Below are 18117 nucleotides of genomic sequence, written 5' to 3' on the forward strand. Positions count from 1 at the left end.
TAAATAATAAATCGGATGTTTCCGGACAAGTTCGGATCGTTTCTGCCCCACTAAAATTAACTGGTCGGTTATACGCTGTCCACGGTGCTGGAATATTTCTCATATTGACGCCGTGCGCTGTTTAGTAATGTGTTCATGGCACACCCTGATTAATTTATCAATTCCTTCGAGTAGCGAATGAGTCGTCACATGAACAGTGAACAAGTCATGTCGTTATTTTTGATAAAGGCCAAGTGATCATGGATCGATACACGGCGTTCCGAAGAAAGAAATCAGAACACATGACAATATCGTCTCACGTGATGGACTCAATTGAAGCAAAAGAGAGGGTGGTCATTAAAACCTCGCTCCACGACATTTTGTGCGGGCTCCGGCAAACCATTTCCAAGGATACAGCCGTTGGAGGGGAGTCAGCAGGAAACATGGATTGAATGCGTTACACGCATTAAAAGAAAATGCGTTGCGCTCATTGACACGAAACAAGGGCATGATCATCGCGATGTTAATCTAACGAGAGGTAGGTGCTATTTATGATCATTCCTATTGTTTTTTTCCTATTTACCTTTCGGACGTCGTAAAGGCGAGAACACCTTTCATATGAAGTACGGATGGAATGGGAAAGACGAGGGGCATTTTTTGCGACGTCAGTGAGACACTCAAATATAGTACACAGATATTTCATTATTATTTTATTTCGTATTTTATTAGGACATGAAGATTTTTTGTGGGAATTTTTATAATAATGATATTTTGCAATAGTACTAGTAATTACCATTGACATTTGTTTCAACCGTTCATTCGAAAGCCTTTACCGTCGGTAGGATATATATTAACAAAATGTTTTCTTAAAAAACAGTTTTACTGGCCGTTCCCATCACAATACTTTAAATGAAAGCTCCTTTTATATTAATTTGGTGCACAATATTGCCATTTTGTATGACTAGCACAGGGAAGCTTAGGTTGGGATGGGAAACTCACATTTTAACTGCTCATTGTCCTATTTTCCTACGCTCGATGGATCAATAGTCAGCCTTAAAGAAGAATCACGTAAAACTGGTTGCATTATTCATAGTTTTGGCCTCGCACGATTCAAGCACTTTCCGCTGCCCTGTTGATACTAAGGTTTTATTTCGAATTCAATCGAGTCGTCGGAGATAGATTTCGGATGTTGGTGTTTTTTTCAGCCTGGTGTCGCTCGTCTTTGGGTTGTGAGCATTGATTAATGGTTCTCATCCTACATCACCCCTTCAAACAGGTCTCAGGCTGACTGTGTACCAGCCCTGAAGTCGTCCTACGGCCACTGATATCTCAATCAATGCAGTCAGCCATTGTGTTTTCGCGAGACAAAAGGGGGTCATCGCGTAATTAAACATGAAACATATAGGCCTACTCATTCTTAGCAACCGTCGTCAATGGCTCCAGTGAGATGTCAGGATAAATTGGAATACGGCCACAGCACACTGCAATTCGTACAGAAATTAGTCAGAATTCCCTGAAAAGTGCCTGCCATCATTTTACAAAACCACTGTACAACATTTCTTTCAACTTAAGCCCTCTCTGATACTTCCCCATTGCCACAGAGTTGGTCTTGGTGGATCGCATTGTTGTGAATTATTTGGGTTTCGGACACAGATCTAGCCATGCAAACACAAAGGCAATCCTTCCACGGCCCCAGAGATCGTGAGATCGACATGATGCATGGATCCAATGAATAATCTCAGGGCCACAGGCCTCTTTTCTAGTCACAACCAACCTTTGGGTTCTCAGTTGTTGCTGCACTTAACCCAGACAAGCCACAACTCACCAGTCGCACAATGCAACACTTCAGTATGTGACTGACTCAAGGTGCTGGCTTTGACATTTGTAAACGGGAAACGGCATTCATGTCGAATCTTTGAAATCCGAGGCCATAACTTCTCTTGTGTTTAGAACGGTGTCTGTCTGAGTTAATGCTGGACGGGGCTGACCTGCCGGGTGTGGGAAAGCGAGGCTTGTTCCTCTGGTCCGCACAACGTGACCTTTGGTTAGTCCGCAGGAACCTGTAGCGAAGCCCTGTGCCACTATCATGAAGCTATCTTGCTTTCCATTTTCATTTGGGAAAGGCAGAGAGTATCTGCTGTGTAGGTCAGTATGTGATCTCAGATTTGTTTCTGTTGAGTGAATTAGCGACGGTAATACTCTCTGCCTTGCCCTGAAGTGTCTTCAGTTACTGTCATTGGCCCCATAGTGTTGAAGTGCAGACTTCTTCATGTGTGGAGGGAGATGTTCGCTGATGTTCCCGTTTCGCCTGTTCTGTCTCTACTTCATAATGGGGTCAGAGTCTTTCTGTGATGTAAGGTCTGGAATGGAACTGTGACCACAGACTGTAGGTGTGACGGATTCTAATCTGCTATGGAACTGTGACCACAGACTCTAGCTGTGAAGGATTCTAGCTTGGAAAGTTGCCTCCATTTTCCTCCTCTTGACGGCTCAGCTAGCAGTCGACAGAGGGAAAATGAGTGCCAAATGACAGCAAACATTGTGGAGGAGAGAGTGTGCTTGCCCGCACTCATCTGAGATTTCTACTGCCCTTTCCACATTGAGAAAAGAGGGGACACAAACAAACTTTAAAAATATCTAAATGTTCAGCCCGTTCAGAAAGGCCCGGGTAGCGGTCCATCTTGAAGTCATTTAAAATGGGAATTATGAGATTATTCAATCATTCTGGCAAAGGGTCAAAACAGAGGTGAAAACCACAAATTTGTAATCGTATAGGCAAGTGGCATATGCAAGCAGTAAACTCCTAAACCAAACAACGCCTTGATCTGAGCCAATCAGTGGCTGCCACTCACTCGGCTTGTAGAGGGAGACTGTGGAAGGTAACCTAGGGACTCCTGACACGTGCCAGCTAAAGTAAACACCAGGTTTGAGATAAGACGTCCCCATGGTGCTCCACCCCTGTCTCTAAATGAGCATCCTGCAGGAAGGCAAAAACGCTCCCCACCGTTTAACAGCTGCTCTGTTATCCCTCTGCGACAACAACAACAACACCACAGCCTTTTATTCTCACCTCCCCAAAGCTCCAGGGCTCACCTGACAAAGGCAGGCTATCCACGTTATTTGTACAGGAGTATGCGCGTCCTTTACATGAGGGAAGTGCTGTTAGACACTGAAGTGCGACCGGCTGCCCCTACTTCAACGGTGCACAGGAAGTGACCTCATTATTGTGCAGAACCAAAAGAGCCATGGCAACCTGTGGTGGAGACTTCATCAAATTCTGAAGGCCACCAGCGGCTCAAATATGCTATTCTCACATTGTGTTATGACAATCCTGGCTCTGCCAGTAGCACTCTTTTCCATTGGCGTTCGTACCTAAAAAAAGAGATTTTATTCGATGCAAAAAATTATCATTGATTTAAGGTATCTCTTGCAAAAGCGAATGAGACTTAACTTTAAGTCTGGAAGACCATTAAGGCGTAAGACCATCGGAATATTCTAACCCGAACATTCTAATGCTGATGTCACAAGCAGTAAAGTTCGAGAACAGCGACTTAGATTTTTTTCAATGGTAAAGGGAAAATGGCCTTAGCCTTAAGCACGGGGCTTACGGAGAAATGGGAACGCTTCCTTGGAATGTGGCTAATTAAGACTTCAGCCCTCATTTCTCGTCCATTAGCTCCGTGCCTGCTAGGGGAAGAACATGCTTGAAGTGCCTCTGAATATCCCCCTCTGAATCTTTTTTTTCCACGTGTGAATGTGCTTTAATTAATTCATTTCTGTCAAGTGTTATTTTAGTCCCGGGGGGGAAGGGGGGGGGGCGCTGAAAGGTTTGGGTGTCTTAATTAAAAGGAAACCGGCGTAAACACACACCGCTAGTTACGCTCCTATTAAAACGATCCGGTGCTTGCGAATCACCTGCGAAAGATTTTATTGGATTGTCTGCTTGGAATTGCATCCCGATCGCAAAGAAAGAGCTGTTTTCACTTCATCGCCTTCGTGTGAACAACATATCAAACCAAGAAGCGCAAGAACACAGGAGTCAGTTGAAGGCGGGACAGAGTGCTGATTTTTGAGTTATTAGACCTCACTACTGCACTTGTGAGGACCATCTCCACAATTTTATATACAGTACTGTGCAGAAGTCCATGGCACCCTAGACTTTATTACATATATATGCTTATTGAGTTTTATGAGTATAAAAGAACACATTTGAGAGTTCCAAATATTCATTTTCCAAAAGATTTAATTTTACAGACATTTTTGTATTTAATTTAAAAAAGTAACATATTACTGTAAGCAATTGACTCATTTTTACATAAAAACTTGATCAAGGCTGTCTGAGAAGCAAGGAGCCAACCAAAGTCTGCAGAAGAACCGTGGCAAGTTCTCCAACATGCTTGGAACAACCTCCCTGCTGATTGTCTTACAGAACTGCAGGACAGCGTTGGCTATCTCAGAGAAGTGATGCAGTTTTAACGCCGAAGGGTGATCACAAAAAATATTATATTGATTTTATTCAGTTTTTAACTATTCTGCCAAATTACTAAAATGTAATGTAAAATGTATAGTACGTTTATTTCGGACCTTTCATTGAATTATTTTAGAAAGAATCTAAAATAATCTTATCTGTACAGAATCTTATACAGGTGCCTAAGACTTTTGCACAGTATTGTAGTTTTCTGGGGACTCAGTAACCGAGACACTAGCAAGTCTCTTCCTCTTTAACGTGCTATTTTATCTATGGCCAGGACCCCTTGAGCTCAAAATATCCTATTTTTACATTGTTCCTGAGCTAAAAAGCAATCTACGGAGTTATGCAAACAGAAAACAATGCTCTGACAATTCCCTTTGAACAGGCAAACCTCTTCATTATTCTGTTGACTACATTATGCGTAATACTCGCAGGGTAAAAACCTTCAAAGTGATACGTCTTTTGTTCATCTGTCATTAGGCGCTACTTCAGACAGAGATTACTGTGATAATAAGGATGCAATGAATGTGTTGTCGTTTTTTAAAACAAACCTTTTGAAGATTGTTCTCTTGTGAGAGAGACCCTATGCCTGGTTGTTTCGTAGCCAGAGTAAATGCCACAAGCTAGGCAAAGCAGAAAAAAACAAGTGCTTACAGGGAATGTAGGAAGCATCCAGACTGATGTCACCATCACCCCCAGGTGTTCTCTGCCTTACTGAGCTTTTAGCTAACATAATCTACAATTTAACTGTACAACAAATGTGTTAGAATGTTTTAGCTAACATAAACTACAATGTATCTAAGACAAATGTGCTAGATTGTGTTAAGAAGCATAACCTACAATTTAACTGCAAAACAAATGTGTTAGAATGTGTTAACTAACGTAGTCTACAATTTAACTGACATAAACTAAAATTTAACTGTAAGAAAAATGTGTTAGAACGTGTTAGCGAAAATAAACTACAATTTAATTGTAAGGCAAATGTGTTAGAATGTGTTCGCTAACATACACTGCAATTTAACTGTAAAACAAAAGTTTTAGATTGTGTTAGCTAACATAAATAACAATTGAACCGTAAAACAAATGTGTTGGAATGTGTTAGCTAACACAAACCACAATTTAAAAGTAGAACAAATGTGTTAGCTACCATAAACTACAATTTAACCGTGAAGCACATGTCTTAGAATGTGTTAGCCAACATAAACCACAACTGTAAACCGTAAACCGTGAAATGTGTCTTCCCCGTCTCACGCAGATTAAAGAACAACGATGGTCTATGCTCAGACGACGGACAACATCAAGTCCTCCCTCCTCTCCACGCTGTTCGCTCTCCCGCTCGCCCCCAACTCCAGCGCGAACTCCTCCCTCCCGGGCGGCTCGCCCACTCCGGCCGACTGCCGCCCAGATGGCTCCTCCCCCGGCCCCGCCTCCCTCCAGCGCAACGCGTCGCTCCCGTCCTACGAGCTGACCGCGGCTGAGACGCTCACCCTCAGCCTGGTGCTGGGGGCGCTGTGGCTGGTGTCCGTCTTCGGCAACGCCCTGGTCTGCCTGGTCATCCACCGCAGCCGACGGACCCAGTCCACCACCAACTACTTTGTGGTGTCCATGGCGTGCGCCGACCTGCTGCTGAGCCTGGGTTGGGCGCCGTTCGCCCTGCTCCAGGTGGCCTCGGGCCAATGGCTGCTCAGCGACACGGCCTGCCGGGCGGTACGCTACATCCAGCACCTGGCGCCCGGCGTGCAGGTCTACGTCCTGCTCTCCATCTGCGTGGACCGGTTCTACACCATCGTCTACCCCCTCAGCTTCAAAGTCTCGCGGGAGAAGGCCAAGAGGATGATCGTGGGCTCCTGGGTGCTGGACGCGGCCTTCGTGTCGCCCTGCCTCTTCTTCTACGGCTCGGCCGGCGACGGCCACTGCGGCTTCTTCCTCCCGGACACGTGGGACGGCGTGGCCTACGGCGTGGCCCACCTGGTGCTGGGGTTCCTCCTGCCCACCGTCCTCATCGCGCTCTTCTACCAGCGGGTGGTCAAGTACATCTGGAGGATCGGCAGCGATGGGCGCACGGTCCGCCGGACCATGAACATCGTGCCCAGGACTAAGGTCAAAACCATCAAGATGTTCCTGGCGCTCAACGGCGTCTTCCTCCTGACGTGGGCGCCCTTCTACGTGGCGCAGCTCTGGCACCCCGGGGACGCCGGGTCGCGGCAGGAGGCCCTGCTCTTCACCGCCGTCACCTGGGTCTCCTTCAGCTCGGCCGCGTCCAAGCCCACCCTCTACTCCATCCACAACGCCAACTTCCGCCGCGGCATGAGGGAGACCTTCTGCATGTCGTCCATGAAGTGCTACCGCAGCAACGCGTACACCATCACCACCAGCTCCCGGATGGCCAAAAAGAACTACGTGGGGATCGTGGAGATCCCAGCCCCGGCGAAGACCATCACCAAAGAGTCCATCTACGACACCTTCGACCGCGAGGCCAAGGAGAAGAAGCTGGCCTGGCCCATCAACACCAACCCGCCAAACACTTTCGTGTGAGGACGTTCTTTTTGGACGGCGAGCAAAGGCGAACGTCGATGGAGACTAAAGCTTTATCGACTGGTCGCCATCGGAGTCTACTACTCGGCGTGATGTTACGGACGTTCGTCGTTTTTACAGCACGTGCCAGGTCGTGGCACGGTCCGCCGGGGTTTGGCCGGAATAAATCAAAGGCCTAACTGTGCCTAGGATTTTCACCTGTCCGGAATTCCAGCTGTAAAGGACCTCTGGGTCTGGTTTCCCACTGATGTATAAAACACCACGTTCATTAAATTATTCTTGTAAGTCCTAGAGGTCATATTGAATTTAAAGCAATCATCAAAAACGTAGTGAAGTGTTATGTGTGATCACACCTCGCAAAGCGGGTGGGGATATCTTACGTCTAACTTCGCCCGCAGGGCGGATCTGATCGGGCAGGGCTCGGGGGCGGGGGGAAGGGAATGCCAGAGGTCCCGGTTCAAAAACCGCAGGGAGGACCCATCGTTAGCAACGCCGTGTTTGTTTGTACCGTTATCATTTCGTCGTTATTGCAGGGCAACGGATGCTTTTCATCGAGGAAGTGGCTTGACTCACGCCGAAAGGGACCGATATTCTTCAGCCGGGTAATAAGCGGATTACATTAAAGGTTGTAAATATTGGGTGCTAGGTGGAGGCCTTCAAATGTGGAATGCCTAGCAGTCAGAAGAGGGGCTGAGGCAATGTATTACCCATTCGATCTTCAGCTGGGCACTCTCAGTGAGAACATAGTCCTGTTTAACCCCCCCCCCCACAGCACAACTTGTCGTATAATCCCATTTGTTAAGTGTGGATGGGAAAGCCATGACAAGCAATCATTCCCAAACAAAATAAATAGCAGGTGTAACCATGTTTGTTTGTTTTTTTAACTTGCCGGACCACAATAAAAAGGTGGAGGTGGACCGGCGTGTGAGAGTCTACTGCGAGCCCAAAGACGGGACCGAATACTGTAAAAACCGCACCCTCTGTTCAGACGCCCGCCATGTTGTGCTGTTGCCTCCGCTTTGCTTTGTACTGCAGCCATACTGTGGGTTACTGTCCGTGAGTCATGCTTTCACACCTCTCCATCATTCAGCCTGTCATACAATAACCAGCTTTTCTTCACTGGTACAAAAAAAAAAAAAAAGAATAAAGAACTTTATTATGCATCTTATACTGTGACACTCCCTGTCTGTGTCGTCTGTGTCTGATGTCAGTCCAACAGGTGACCATAGGCAAGATAAGAAGGCAAGATAAGACTTGCTTTTCTTTAAATTCATACCATTAATGGTTGTTTCGAATGATAATTTTTGTTAAAACTACCCATACGCATGGATTGAGTGGGAAATAATAGCAATAAAAAACAAAAACAAGGATAATAAGTACTTCTTTTTAGATTAGATTTTGGGTGTTTGAAAGCAACAACGTTTTTACACTACCTTCTCTTGGGGGATTTAAGTTTTGGCATTTGAAGGCCTTGTTCATCAATATTGTGACAGTTGGTACAATTTCTGTTGTTATGGCTCTGTACTACAGCACAGGATTTGACATGAAATAATGAAAAGGAGGTTATAGGTACAAACTGTCACCTTTAATTTCAGGGTATTTACATCTACTTTGGGGGATCAGTGTAGGATTTTTTTTTTCTACACAGCTCCTCCATTTTAGGAGACCAAAAGTAATTGGACAGTTGGCTTCTCGGCTGTTTTTGGTTAGTCAGGCCTATTCAATTACTTAGAGCACGTATACTATGAAGAAACCGTTCAGTGTCTATAACGTCTAGTCTTCATTCTAGACTTTTGATTGCCTTTGGAGCGTTATTGGCATTTGTCGACACGAGGAGTTGTGCCAATGGCAGTCAAGGAAACAATTACAATTATGAGGCTGGGAAATAGGAAAAAAACAGGCAAAAGACAAACCAAAAATAGCAACCTACCGAGACCAGGACTGTTGTTCTCCATTCAGACGGCTTCATATCCCACTCCAGCCTCACTCCCACCACTGGGATTGACCAGTATGTTTTCACAGGTGTCGCTCTGATCCTATTATTGACTGTTGGTTTCAGTGTCACTGATGTCAGAATTCAAGTCATTTCCCATAGTAATAAACTGATTGTTCTGTTGTTAACTAGCCAATTGAACACAAATTTTTGAGTGTTTAGTGACCTCACCCGTCTTATCAAAAATGAACTCATGAATATTAACACTGCAGTTCGTAAATATTCACTTGATTATAAAAGGAAATGTATTTTCTCAATGACACATTTGGAAAGGGGACATATGTATATTCAAACAGAGAGATGTAAGGGATGTATGTCCTGATCGGTCGTGAATGCGGGCACAGCGTGTTCCCGGTTGTAGCGTTTCTGCCTTTTCAGCAGCGTTGCTGTTCCCGCGGGGTAATTATCCCATTTCAGCTCACAGCCGAGACTCTCTACTATTCTCCGGCAAGAGCGGTGCATCAAAACAGGGGGAACAAAAGGCACTTCAGCATCCGCACTAACACGCGGTGCATTAGACATTTACGGACTGTAGCGGGCTGTAGTGTAGTGGTTAAGGTACATGACTGGGACCCGCAAGGTTGGCGGTTCGATCCCCGGTGTAGCCACAATGATCCGCACAGCCGTTGGGCCCTTGAGCAAGGCCCCAACCCTGCATTACATGACATTACATTACATTATTGGCATTTGGCAGACGCAACGTACATCCGCATTTGGCAGATAACGTACGTTATCCAGAGCAACGTACAGTTGATTAGACTAAGCAGGAGACCATCCTCTCCAGGAGCAATGCAGGGTTAAGGGCCTTGCTCAAGGGCCCAACGGCTGTGCGGATCTTATTGTGGCTACACCGGGATTGGAACCACCGACCTTGCGTGTCCCAGTCATTTACCCTAACCACTACACTACAGGCCGCCCCGCATTGCTCCAGGGGAGGATTGTCTCCTGCTTAGTCTAATCGACTGCACGTCTGCCAAATGCCATTAATGTAACGTAATGGACTGGGTTCCCTGTAACTTCAGGGCTGTTTGGGTCTGGAAGTTGTGCATCTTGGCAAATAATACGACCATCATAAATATATATTCTATAAATATATTTCTGTAATTACGCACCAAACGTGACGATATGTCTCCCACATTTGCAAAGATTAAATGAAACGTGCCGCCTCTAGATTCAAACACAGGACCTCGTGGACCTGAGAAACATTTGTGACTCACGTTTTCTAAATACGGGAGACGGCCACTGTGGGCGAGCCGGCCCGCCGCTCCTACCTGCTTTTCGCCTCCGTACTCTGCCTGCGTTCCTGCCTGCCCTGCTGCTTCCTCACCGCTACCTCCACACCAAAAGACATGTTTAACAAATCCAAAATTAGTCTGTTTGCAGCTAGCTGAGGCTGCATGCACCGACAGTATTACAATGCACAGTACGAGATCCGCACTAACCATTAGCAACTTTAGTAAGCAGAGCTGTATCAGTGGCAATAATGGCATTCATAGCTGGCTGTTAATAACTCTGGCCATCTAGTGCTATGTAAATAATAAATTTCCATACTCAAAATTCAAGAATGCTGGAAGGTGTACGCACTCCCATTATTCCAATTATTGTAACAATAAATTAAAGGAATACACCAACATTTTTGGGACATATACCTTTTTTCCAACTAACCCAGACTTCACAACATTTACATTTTTGTGCGTTCACTGGCTCGGTTTCCATGTTAGCGTAACGTGTTAGCTTAGCATAAAGACTTGAAGCTTATAGGAGTCAGTAGCCTCACTCCTTCAAAGTGAAGAAATACACCTTACAGCATCACCAACGCTGTCTTATTTACACAAGGTATTGTGTATATGAAATACACGAGAGATGTTCTTTTCAAATAAGTTAGACGGTTGGAACTATAACTGCTGAACACACGTATCCTTCCATCTTCCGCTGGTTGAGCGCAGTGATCCGCGCACCTTCTGAAAGTATCTAGCTCTTGTGCTGGATCCAGCTCTACCATCTTCACTTTAAAGGAGGTAGGGTACCGACTCCTACAGGCTTCAAGTCTTTATGCTAAGCTAACAATTAATGCTAACACAGAAACCGAGCCAGTGACTGCACAAAAATGAAAATGAAATTGAGCATCTCATCTGCCGGATAATTTTCTTTAAAATAAGAACGGAATTGGACTTTGGAACAAAATATGAGCCATTGCAGAAAATCTTTATGATTTCTTATTAGAGTTTATGAAAACTGGACCTTCATATTATGAACATTTCATAACAAAGTAACAGGACTTACTTTACAGCAGAAACAATCACATTTCCGTGCGTATTCAATCAATTTAATGCAGCTGTTCTCTCGGTGGTTATTTAACTATGGCAATAACACATCAGTTTCACAATATTATCGGAAAATAAGACACATGTAACCTGATAACCAAACATATAAGACACACAACAAGAATGGGTTCAATGCATTACTAACGCATTTTTGTAGTTGTAGCAATAATTCCACATGAATACAAGGTTACCAAGACGACGGACACGGTACTGTTGACATCCAGTGGCGATCACTTCCTTTGCCTTCTGACAATGCAATGGTCTTGCAGCTTTAAAATGGAGAAACTGAATCTGACATTGAAGTGGTGGCACAGATTTCCATTGTTGACGGTTTAAAACTTTCACACTCTTTCTAATTATTCAGGATGAGCTGAATAAACGTGCTGGCCCAACCAGATTTTATTCCCCTTTTTGCGAGAAAGGAAATTGCAAGTAAAGAGCATCTGCAATCGGCTGTGTTTGAGTCTGATGAAGCGCAATTGACAATTTAATGGAATGTACGGTGGAACAAATTCTCAACACTATACCTTAAATATATATATTAAACAAATATAATATCTGTTACCTAAAATAGAAATTGAGTGCAACTGCTACGTAAAGGGTAGCCTTATTGCCACAAATAATTACTTTTTATTTTCTTAAGGAAGCTTTTAAGTTTATGTTCACATAAATATGTGCAATAATTGGCAGGGGCGGGGGAAGGGGGAGTTTTTCATGTTTCCATGATACTTCAAAAGTTCTGTCAGAATGGCCATTTCGATTGGCTTGTTAGCGGTCTGGAAGTTGCTACAGAACACCAGCCCTAACATTTGTGGACCATGCAATGTTAAACAGACTACCACTGACAACTCATGAAAGTACAACCCTGGAGCACTGTTCTAGAATATTCTTACATCCTCTCTAGAAGACACTTGACAGCTGACTGGAGAGTCGACTCTTTCAGACGGACTTGCTGTTGGCGTTGGCCTGGTTCTTTGGGCTTTTCGTGGTCTTGCTGGTGCTCTGGGTGGTTTTGTGATCGTCCCCTGTGAGGAGAGCTTTTATTTCTGACGGGATCTTCCCCTGGTCCATCGCAGAGCACCACTGCTTGTACTGTCGTGATAAATGCACAATATCAGAACAATAACATCAACCTGAGCTGAAGAGCATACCGCAGTCAATGTCTGTCCGTTCTGCAATCATGAATTTTATTTTACATTATTAAACAAAACCCCGAGCCAGGATAATATTATTATGAATTCATCATGATCAAAAGTGGGGTTGATAAAGATGAGAGGTGGGATTACAGTCAAAGGGATGCACCAACATTCTCTATTTCTTCACTTTGAAGGAGGCAGGCTACCAACTCCTATAGGCTTCAAGTCTTTATGCTAAGCTAAACTAACACGTTACGCTAACACGGAAACCGAGCCAGTGAATGCACAAAAATGGCAAATAAAATCGAACATCCCGTCTAAGTCTGGGTAAGTCGGGGGCAAAAAAAAAACCAAAAAAAACATTTCCCAAAATGTTGGAGCATCCCTTTAAGGGGCCCTGACTCCATAAAGCTCAGCGGTGGTATTTCGGGTGGTGTGTAAGGTGTCGCCCACCATCTCCAGCTCCTCGCGCAGGGCGCAGATGGCCCTCTCCTTGCTGGACACCAGCTCCTCCAGGTACTGGTAGCGCAGCTTCTTGCGGGCCCGGCACTCGCGCGCGCTCTGCCGGCTGCGCTCCAGCTTGGCCTTCAGGTCGATTTTGGCCGGCTTGCGCCCCCGCTTCCCCGGCTTCTTCACCTTCCCGCCGACCACCTGCAAACCGGCAAACCAGCGGCTCAGCGTTGGACATAAAGCGTAGTGCTGGGGCGGCCTGTAGCGTAGTGGTTAAGGTACATGACTGGGACGCGCAAGGTCGGTGCTTCTAATCCCGGTGTAGCCGCAATAAGCACAGCCCGTTGACCCCTTGAGCAAGGCCCTTATCCCTGCATTGCTCTAGGGGAGGATTGTCTCCCGCTTAGTCTAATCAACTGCGTCCGCTCAATGCCAGTAATGTAATATAAAAGTATTCGAATCCAAAACAATTACATATTTGACCCAGGTTTGGGTTTACTTTAACTTACTGTGTAAAGGAGAAAACTAGCCACCTAGCAGCAGGGATGGGGAATGGCTGCTACCTTGCTAGACCCATCTAATGGTAGCTTTTCAGAATAGAGCGCGGCACTTCAATACAGTGTCAGGTCGTGTGTGTTTTGATTGTGAAACCATACAACTAGGAGGCTCATGTGCCGTTTCTTTAAGATGTGCCTTTCCTTTGATTCATCGTTTCCTTTGATTACGACAACAATCAGAAATAATAACTCTAAAGGAAAACTATGGATAACAGATGAACTAAAGAAGCTATCCCGTAAAAAAACAACCTCTATAGGAAATCCATTATAACCCCCACCCCCATAAATATTGAAACATACAAGAAATGTAAAAACCAATTCACAACCCTAGTAAGAAAAACAAAGAAAAAATTATATTCTGATAAATTCACATTAGCATCAAATGACATCAAGGCAACATGGAACCTCATCAATCATCTTATGAAACGCAATAAAAAATCATCAGCTACTCCTATGGAAATGAATGATACTAAGGGATCTCTTTCCAACCCAACGGATATTGCTAATGGTTTCAATGATTTCTTTGTAAATGTTGGTCCTGAACTTGGCTCTAACTTTAAGAACTCTAATGTTGATCCTTGTGACTCGATCAGGGGTCAGTATTCTTCACTCCAAAATCTCGATCCTCCAACTCCACAGGAAGTCCGAGACATCATCATGTCTCTAAAGAACTCAGCTCATGGTCATGATGGAATCAAGAGTATCCTTATCAAGGAGACAATTGATCACATCATTACACCTCATCAGCTCTTGATAACAAAAAAATTGCCCTTGGTGTCTTCCTGGATCTAAGCAAAGCCTTTGACACGGTATGCCATGCTATACTGCTTGCCAAACACAAAAGATATGGAGTGAAGGATACTGCCCTTAAACTGTTAACCAGTTACCTTGTCAATAGAGAGCAATATGTCCATCTAAATGGTGTTTCCTCAAAGAAATCTAAGATCACATTTGGTGTCCCCCAGGGCTCAGTCCTGGGTCCTTTATTATTTTTAATCTATATAAACGATATGGCCATGTCATGTACAAATCTCCTTCCAGTTCTGTTCGCGGATGACACAAATCTCATAGCTTCCCACGATGATTTTCACTCCCTGATCAGAATTGTTAATAATGAACTATCTATTGTAGCGCAATGGTTCCAACGAAACAAACTAACCCTCAATGTGAAGAAGTGCAACTTCATGATCTTTTGTAACATAAATAAACACTACCCAAAAGAACTAGCCAAAATTCTCATAAATAATGCTGAAGTCAATCTAGTCCAGCATACTAAATTCTTAGGCATCATTATTGATAGTGATCTCAAGTGGTCTAATCACATTGACCTAGTCACCAAAAGATCTTCAAGGATGCTGGGCATATTGAGGAAAGTTTGTCCCTTAGTTCACTCTTCAGCTCATCTTACTCTATATTATAGCTTCCTGTTCCCTTTCATTAATTACTGTAACATTATCTGGGCAGCGACCTATCCTACATATCTTAATAAACTACGTACAGTACAGAAGAAATACTTAAGGTTTATCTCCCACTCAAATAGATATGCACCATCCGCCCCCCTTTTTAAAAAATATAACATATTGCCGATTGAAAAAGTGAACACATACCAGATATGCATATGCATCCACAAATTCATGTATAGAAAACATGAACTTCCAGACACCCTTCAGAATCTATTTATTTCCACCTCCAATGTCCATTCACATCAAACGAGACACAGCAACAATAATCTACTCCTATCGCGCTCACAAACATCAAGACACCAGTATAATCTTTCCTTTAGAGGCCCAAAGCTGTGGAGTGAACTAAGCCCTCAACTGAGATCTATGTCCTCACATACTGTGTTTAAAAAACATTTGAAAAAATATCTAATGTCTACCGAAACTGCTACTCAATATTTATCTCAGTTATTTGTTTCTCTTCTTCTTGTATCATCCCATGTTTAGTCATCATCCTATGTTGTCTGTTTCTTTTTTCTCGTATCATCCTATATTCAATCATCATCCTATGTTGTCTGTTTCTTCTTTCTTATATCATCTTATGTTTAATCATCATTCTATGTTGTCTGTTTCTTCTTTCTTATATCATCTTATGTTTAATCATCATTCTATGTTGTCTGTTTCTTCTTTCTTATATCATCTTATATTTAATTATCATCCTATGTTGTCTGTTTCTTCTTTCTTATATCATCTTATATTTAATTATCATCCTATGTTGTCTGTTTCTTCTTTCTCGTATCAACTGATGTTTAATCCTTAAACATTCTATTTTCTTTTCTTTCTCGTATCATCCTATGTTGGCTAAATGTACTAAATGTAATAAGTGTTGGCTAGGTGTGGAGCTCTGTACACTCCCACCTTGCACAGATTTGTACTCAAATTTGTGCTAAATAAATAAACCTAAACCTAAACCTAAATCTTTGTAGCTACTCTTCCACTGTTCATCTCTTTTGGATTCAGAATGTGTGTGCTCTACCTACTGCTGCGGTCGACCACTGTTGTCAACACATAATTAATGTTGACAATTGATCTGACAAACTGTATTCAAGTATATGTGGTACCTCAACCGACAACCGGCACTACAAAAAGACTTCAGGACATGCGGACAAGCAGACGCGGACCTAAGCTACAACACATGCCAAAATAACACATTTTGAAATATCAGGTTAAAGGGATTTCTAAATTATTGTGGTCAAAGATGGGCAAACTGGGAATGGTCGGAAATTCAGACTCTATTCAAACTGCATTCTTACAAATACTAATTACAATGGCCAAACATTTATGATTTAAAAAACTGGCCTCAAAGGTTATTGGTATGATACTGTATGGTATCACACAACGGGGCCACAATGGAGAATGACTCACTGTTCGTTAGCTAGCCAATTTTTGGAACTGCTAAAACGTTAACGTTCACAAGGAAAGTGGTTACGTTAGCTGGTGATGATAGATTACACAATTCTACCTAGCTACATAGCTCGGCTGAGTGACTCATCTCGCAGACATTAGCTAGCTCCGAAAATAGAAATAGGTTTATCTGTATAGTAGCCTAACAGTTAGCGTTTAGGTTAAGCGATGAGCAAAGACGTTTTTCAACTCCCAGTAAAGTGCCATATACTATAGTACAGCCAAAACATTTATGTCATATGTTGAAATTCAACAAGAGGGGCTAACCTGCTGTCTGGCTAACTCTAGGCGACAAGCTAAGTTAGCAGGCTTGCTGTCTTACCTTGCTGTCATCCATTTTGGACTGGTCAAGTAATGTAAATAGCCAGTGTTAGCTCTCAAATCAACAAAATAAACAAGCTGAATAGAGTTCTGTTAGAAAATAGTAATTACACTCGCTAACAAAAAAAGCAATTCGGTCAGTTTATATCATCCAGCGACTCTTCATAGCAACAAGAGTTCTTCCCAATGTTTTTAGCATCTAGCCAGGAAGCTAACTAGCTAACTGCTGCCATATTCGTCATTTCCTGTTATGAGCTACGTCAGAAATGTTGTGATCTTAGCGAGTCTCGGCGACGCAGCATGTAGAGCACTGACCGCATGCTCATTGCGAGCCGCGACCTCGGCGGTTTTGACATTTGTCCCATGTCTTCCCCTCTCTCTCGCTCCCATTCTTCCTGTCTCTCTATACTGTATACTCTATCCAATAAAGCTGAAAAAGGCCTAAAAAATATCTTTAAAAGAAAGAAATGTTGTGATCACTGGATTTTTGGACCTAGGCTGACACCTTGTGGCCATTTGGTGTAAACATTGGAACATTTCACATGCAAAAATAAAACCGAGTGAATGTCCGATAAATAAATATTTAAAATATTTAAACAATAATCATGATCATCATCATAATATAAAATATTAAACAAATAAAAAGCCAGTACGTCAGTCAGTAAGTTAATTAATTTATACATTTAGGATTTTGTAGGCAATTGCTTAAAATATCTTTGGGAAACTGGAAGTAAATGTTTGCATTAATTTTCACCTTAAGGAGCAGCTATAGTCTACATATAGTATTGCATGCGCTCGGAACCAAAACCATTTCAGTGAATATGTTTATTCTTAACCCATTCTTATGTCAGTGTAGTTGGCACTATTCACCCTTTAAAACCTTTTTGAAAATGGCATGAAACTAAAATATACAAAGAAGGGTAATGCATCAGGTTTCTATACAGAAAATAAAGAAAATTGCTCACATTCCCTTTCTGATATCAGTGCTATAACTATTTCATATGCATGCCCTTTTGTTCTGTTGACTGAACCAGAAGTGTATCCTCTGCCAAGAATAGAAAAACAATATATAACCCTGCCAACAGACAATAAAATAATTAAATAAAAGATTTGTAGCACTGTCAACAGACAGATGTGTTCTTCAGAACAACATGTTATGAATATACAAGACAATATATGTTCTGATGTTTAGTTTAAAAGTTTAAAGCCGGCCACATTAGTGTCATAGGTTACACTCTTATTGAACAAGATCAGGATGAATTCAGGGGTGACTCACCATTCCTGTCTAAAATGTTTGCCTGAGAGAAGAGGCTCATGGGAATCTCTCTCTCTATCTCTCTCTCTATCTCTCTCCGGGTTCTTCTCGAACAGCTTTATGTGCAGTGACAGCAGTCAGCAGTCTGTCATACCCTCGCCACAGCCAGAGATAAATTAGGGGAAGGCAGCAG

The 18117-nt window shown here is 43.1% G+C and overlaps 2 protein-coding genes across 2 annotated transcripts; one reads left to right on the plus strand and one right to left on the minus strand.

The window, feature by feature from the left end:
• The first annotated feature begins 202 nt into the window (after positions 1-202).
• On the plus strand, positions 203-8319 carry gpr19 (G protein-coupled receptor 19). The gene is made up of 2 exons (XM_061229876.1): positions 203-517; positions 5706-8319. Exon 2 carries the CDS (start codon positions 5720-5722, stop codon positions 6983-6985), a length of 1266 nt encoding a protein of 421 aa, XP_061085860.1. The 5' UTR covers positions 203-517; positions 5706-5719; the 3' UTR covers positions 6986-8319.
• Positions 8320-11183: 2864 nt separating this feature from the next.
• On the minus strand, positions 11184-16935 carry crebl2 (cAMP responsive element binding protein-like 2). Its single transcript, XM_061229622.1, has 3 exons — positions 16671-16935; positions 12892-13089; positions 11184-12394 (listed from the first exon to the last, which is right to left on the minus strand). The coding sequence occupies exons 1-3, from the start codon at positions 16683-16685 to the stop codon at positions 12242-12244; spliced, it is 366 nt and encodes a 121-aa protein (XP_061085606.1). The 5' UTR covers positions 16686-16935; the 3' UTR covers positions 11184-12241.
• Positions 16936-18117: the final 1182 nt, after the last annotated feature.

Source organism: Conger conger, chromosome 19 (assembly GCF_963514075.1).
Source record: "Conger conger chromosome 19, fConCon1.1, whole genome shotgun sequence".
Taxonomy (NCBI): Eukaryota; Metazoa; Chordata; class Actinopteri; order Anguilliformes; family Congridae; genus Conger; species Conger conger.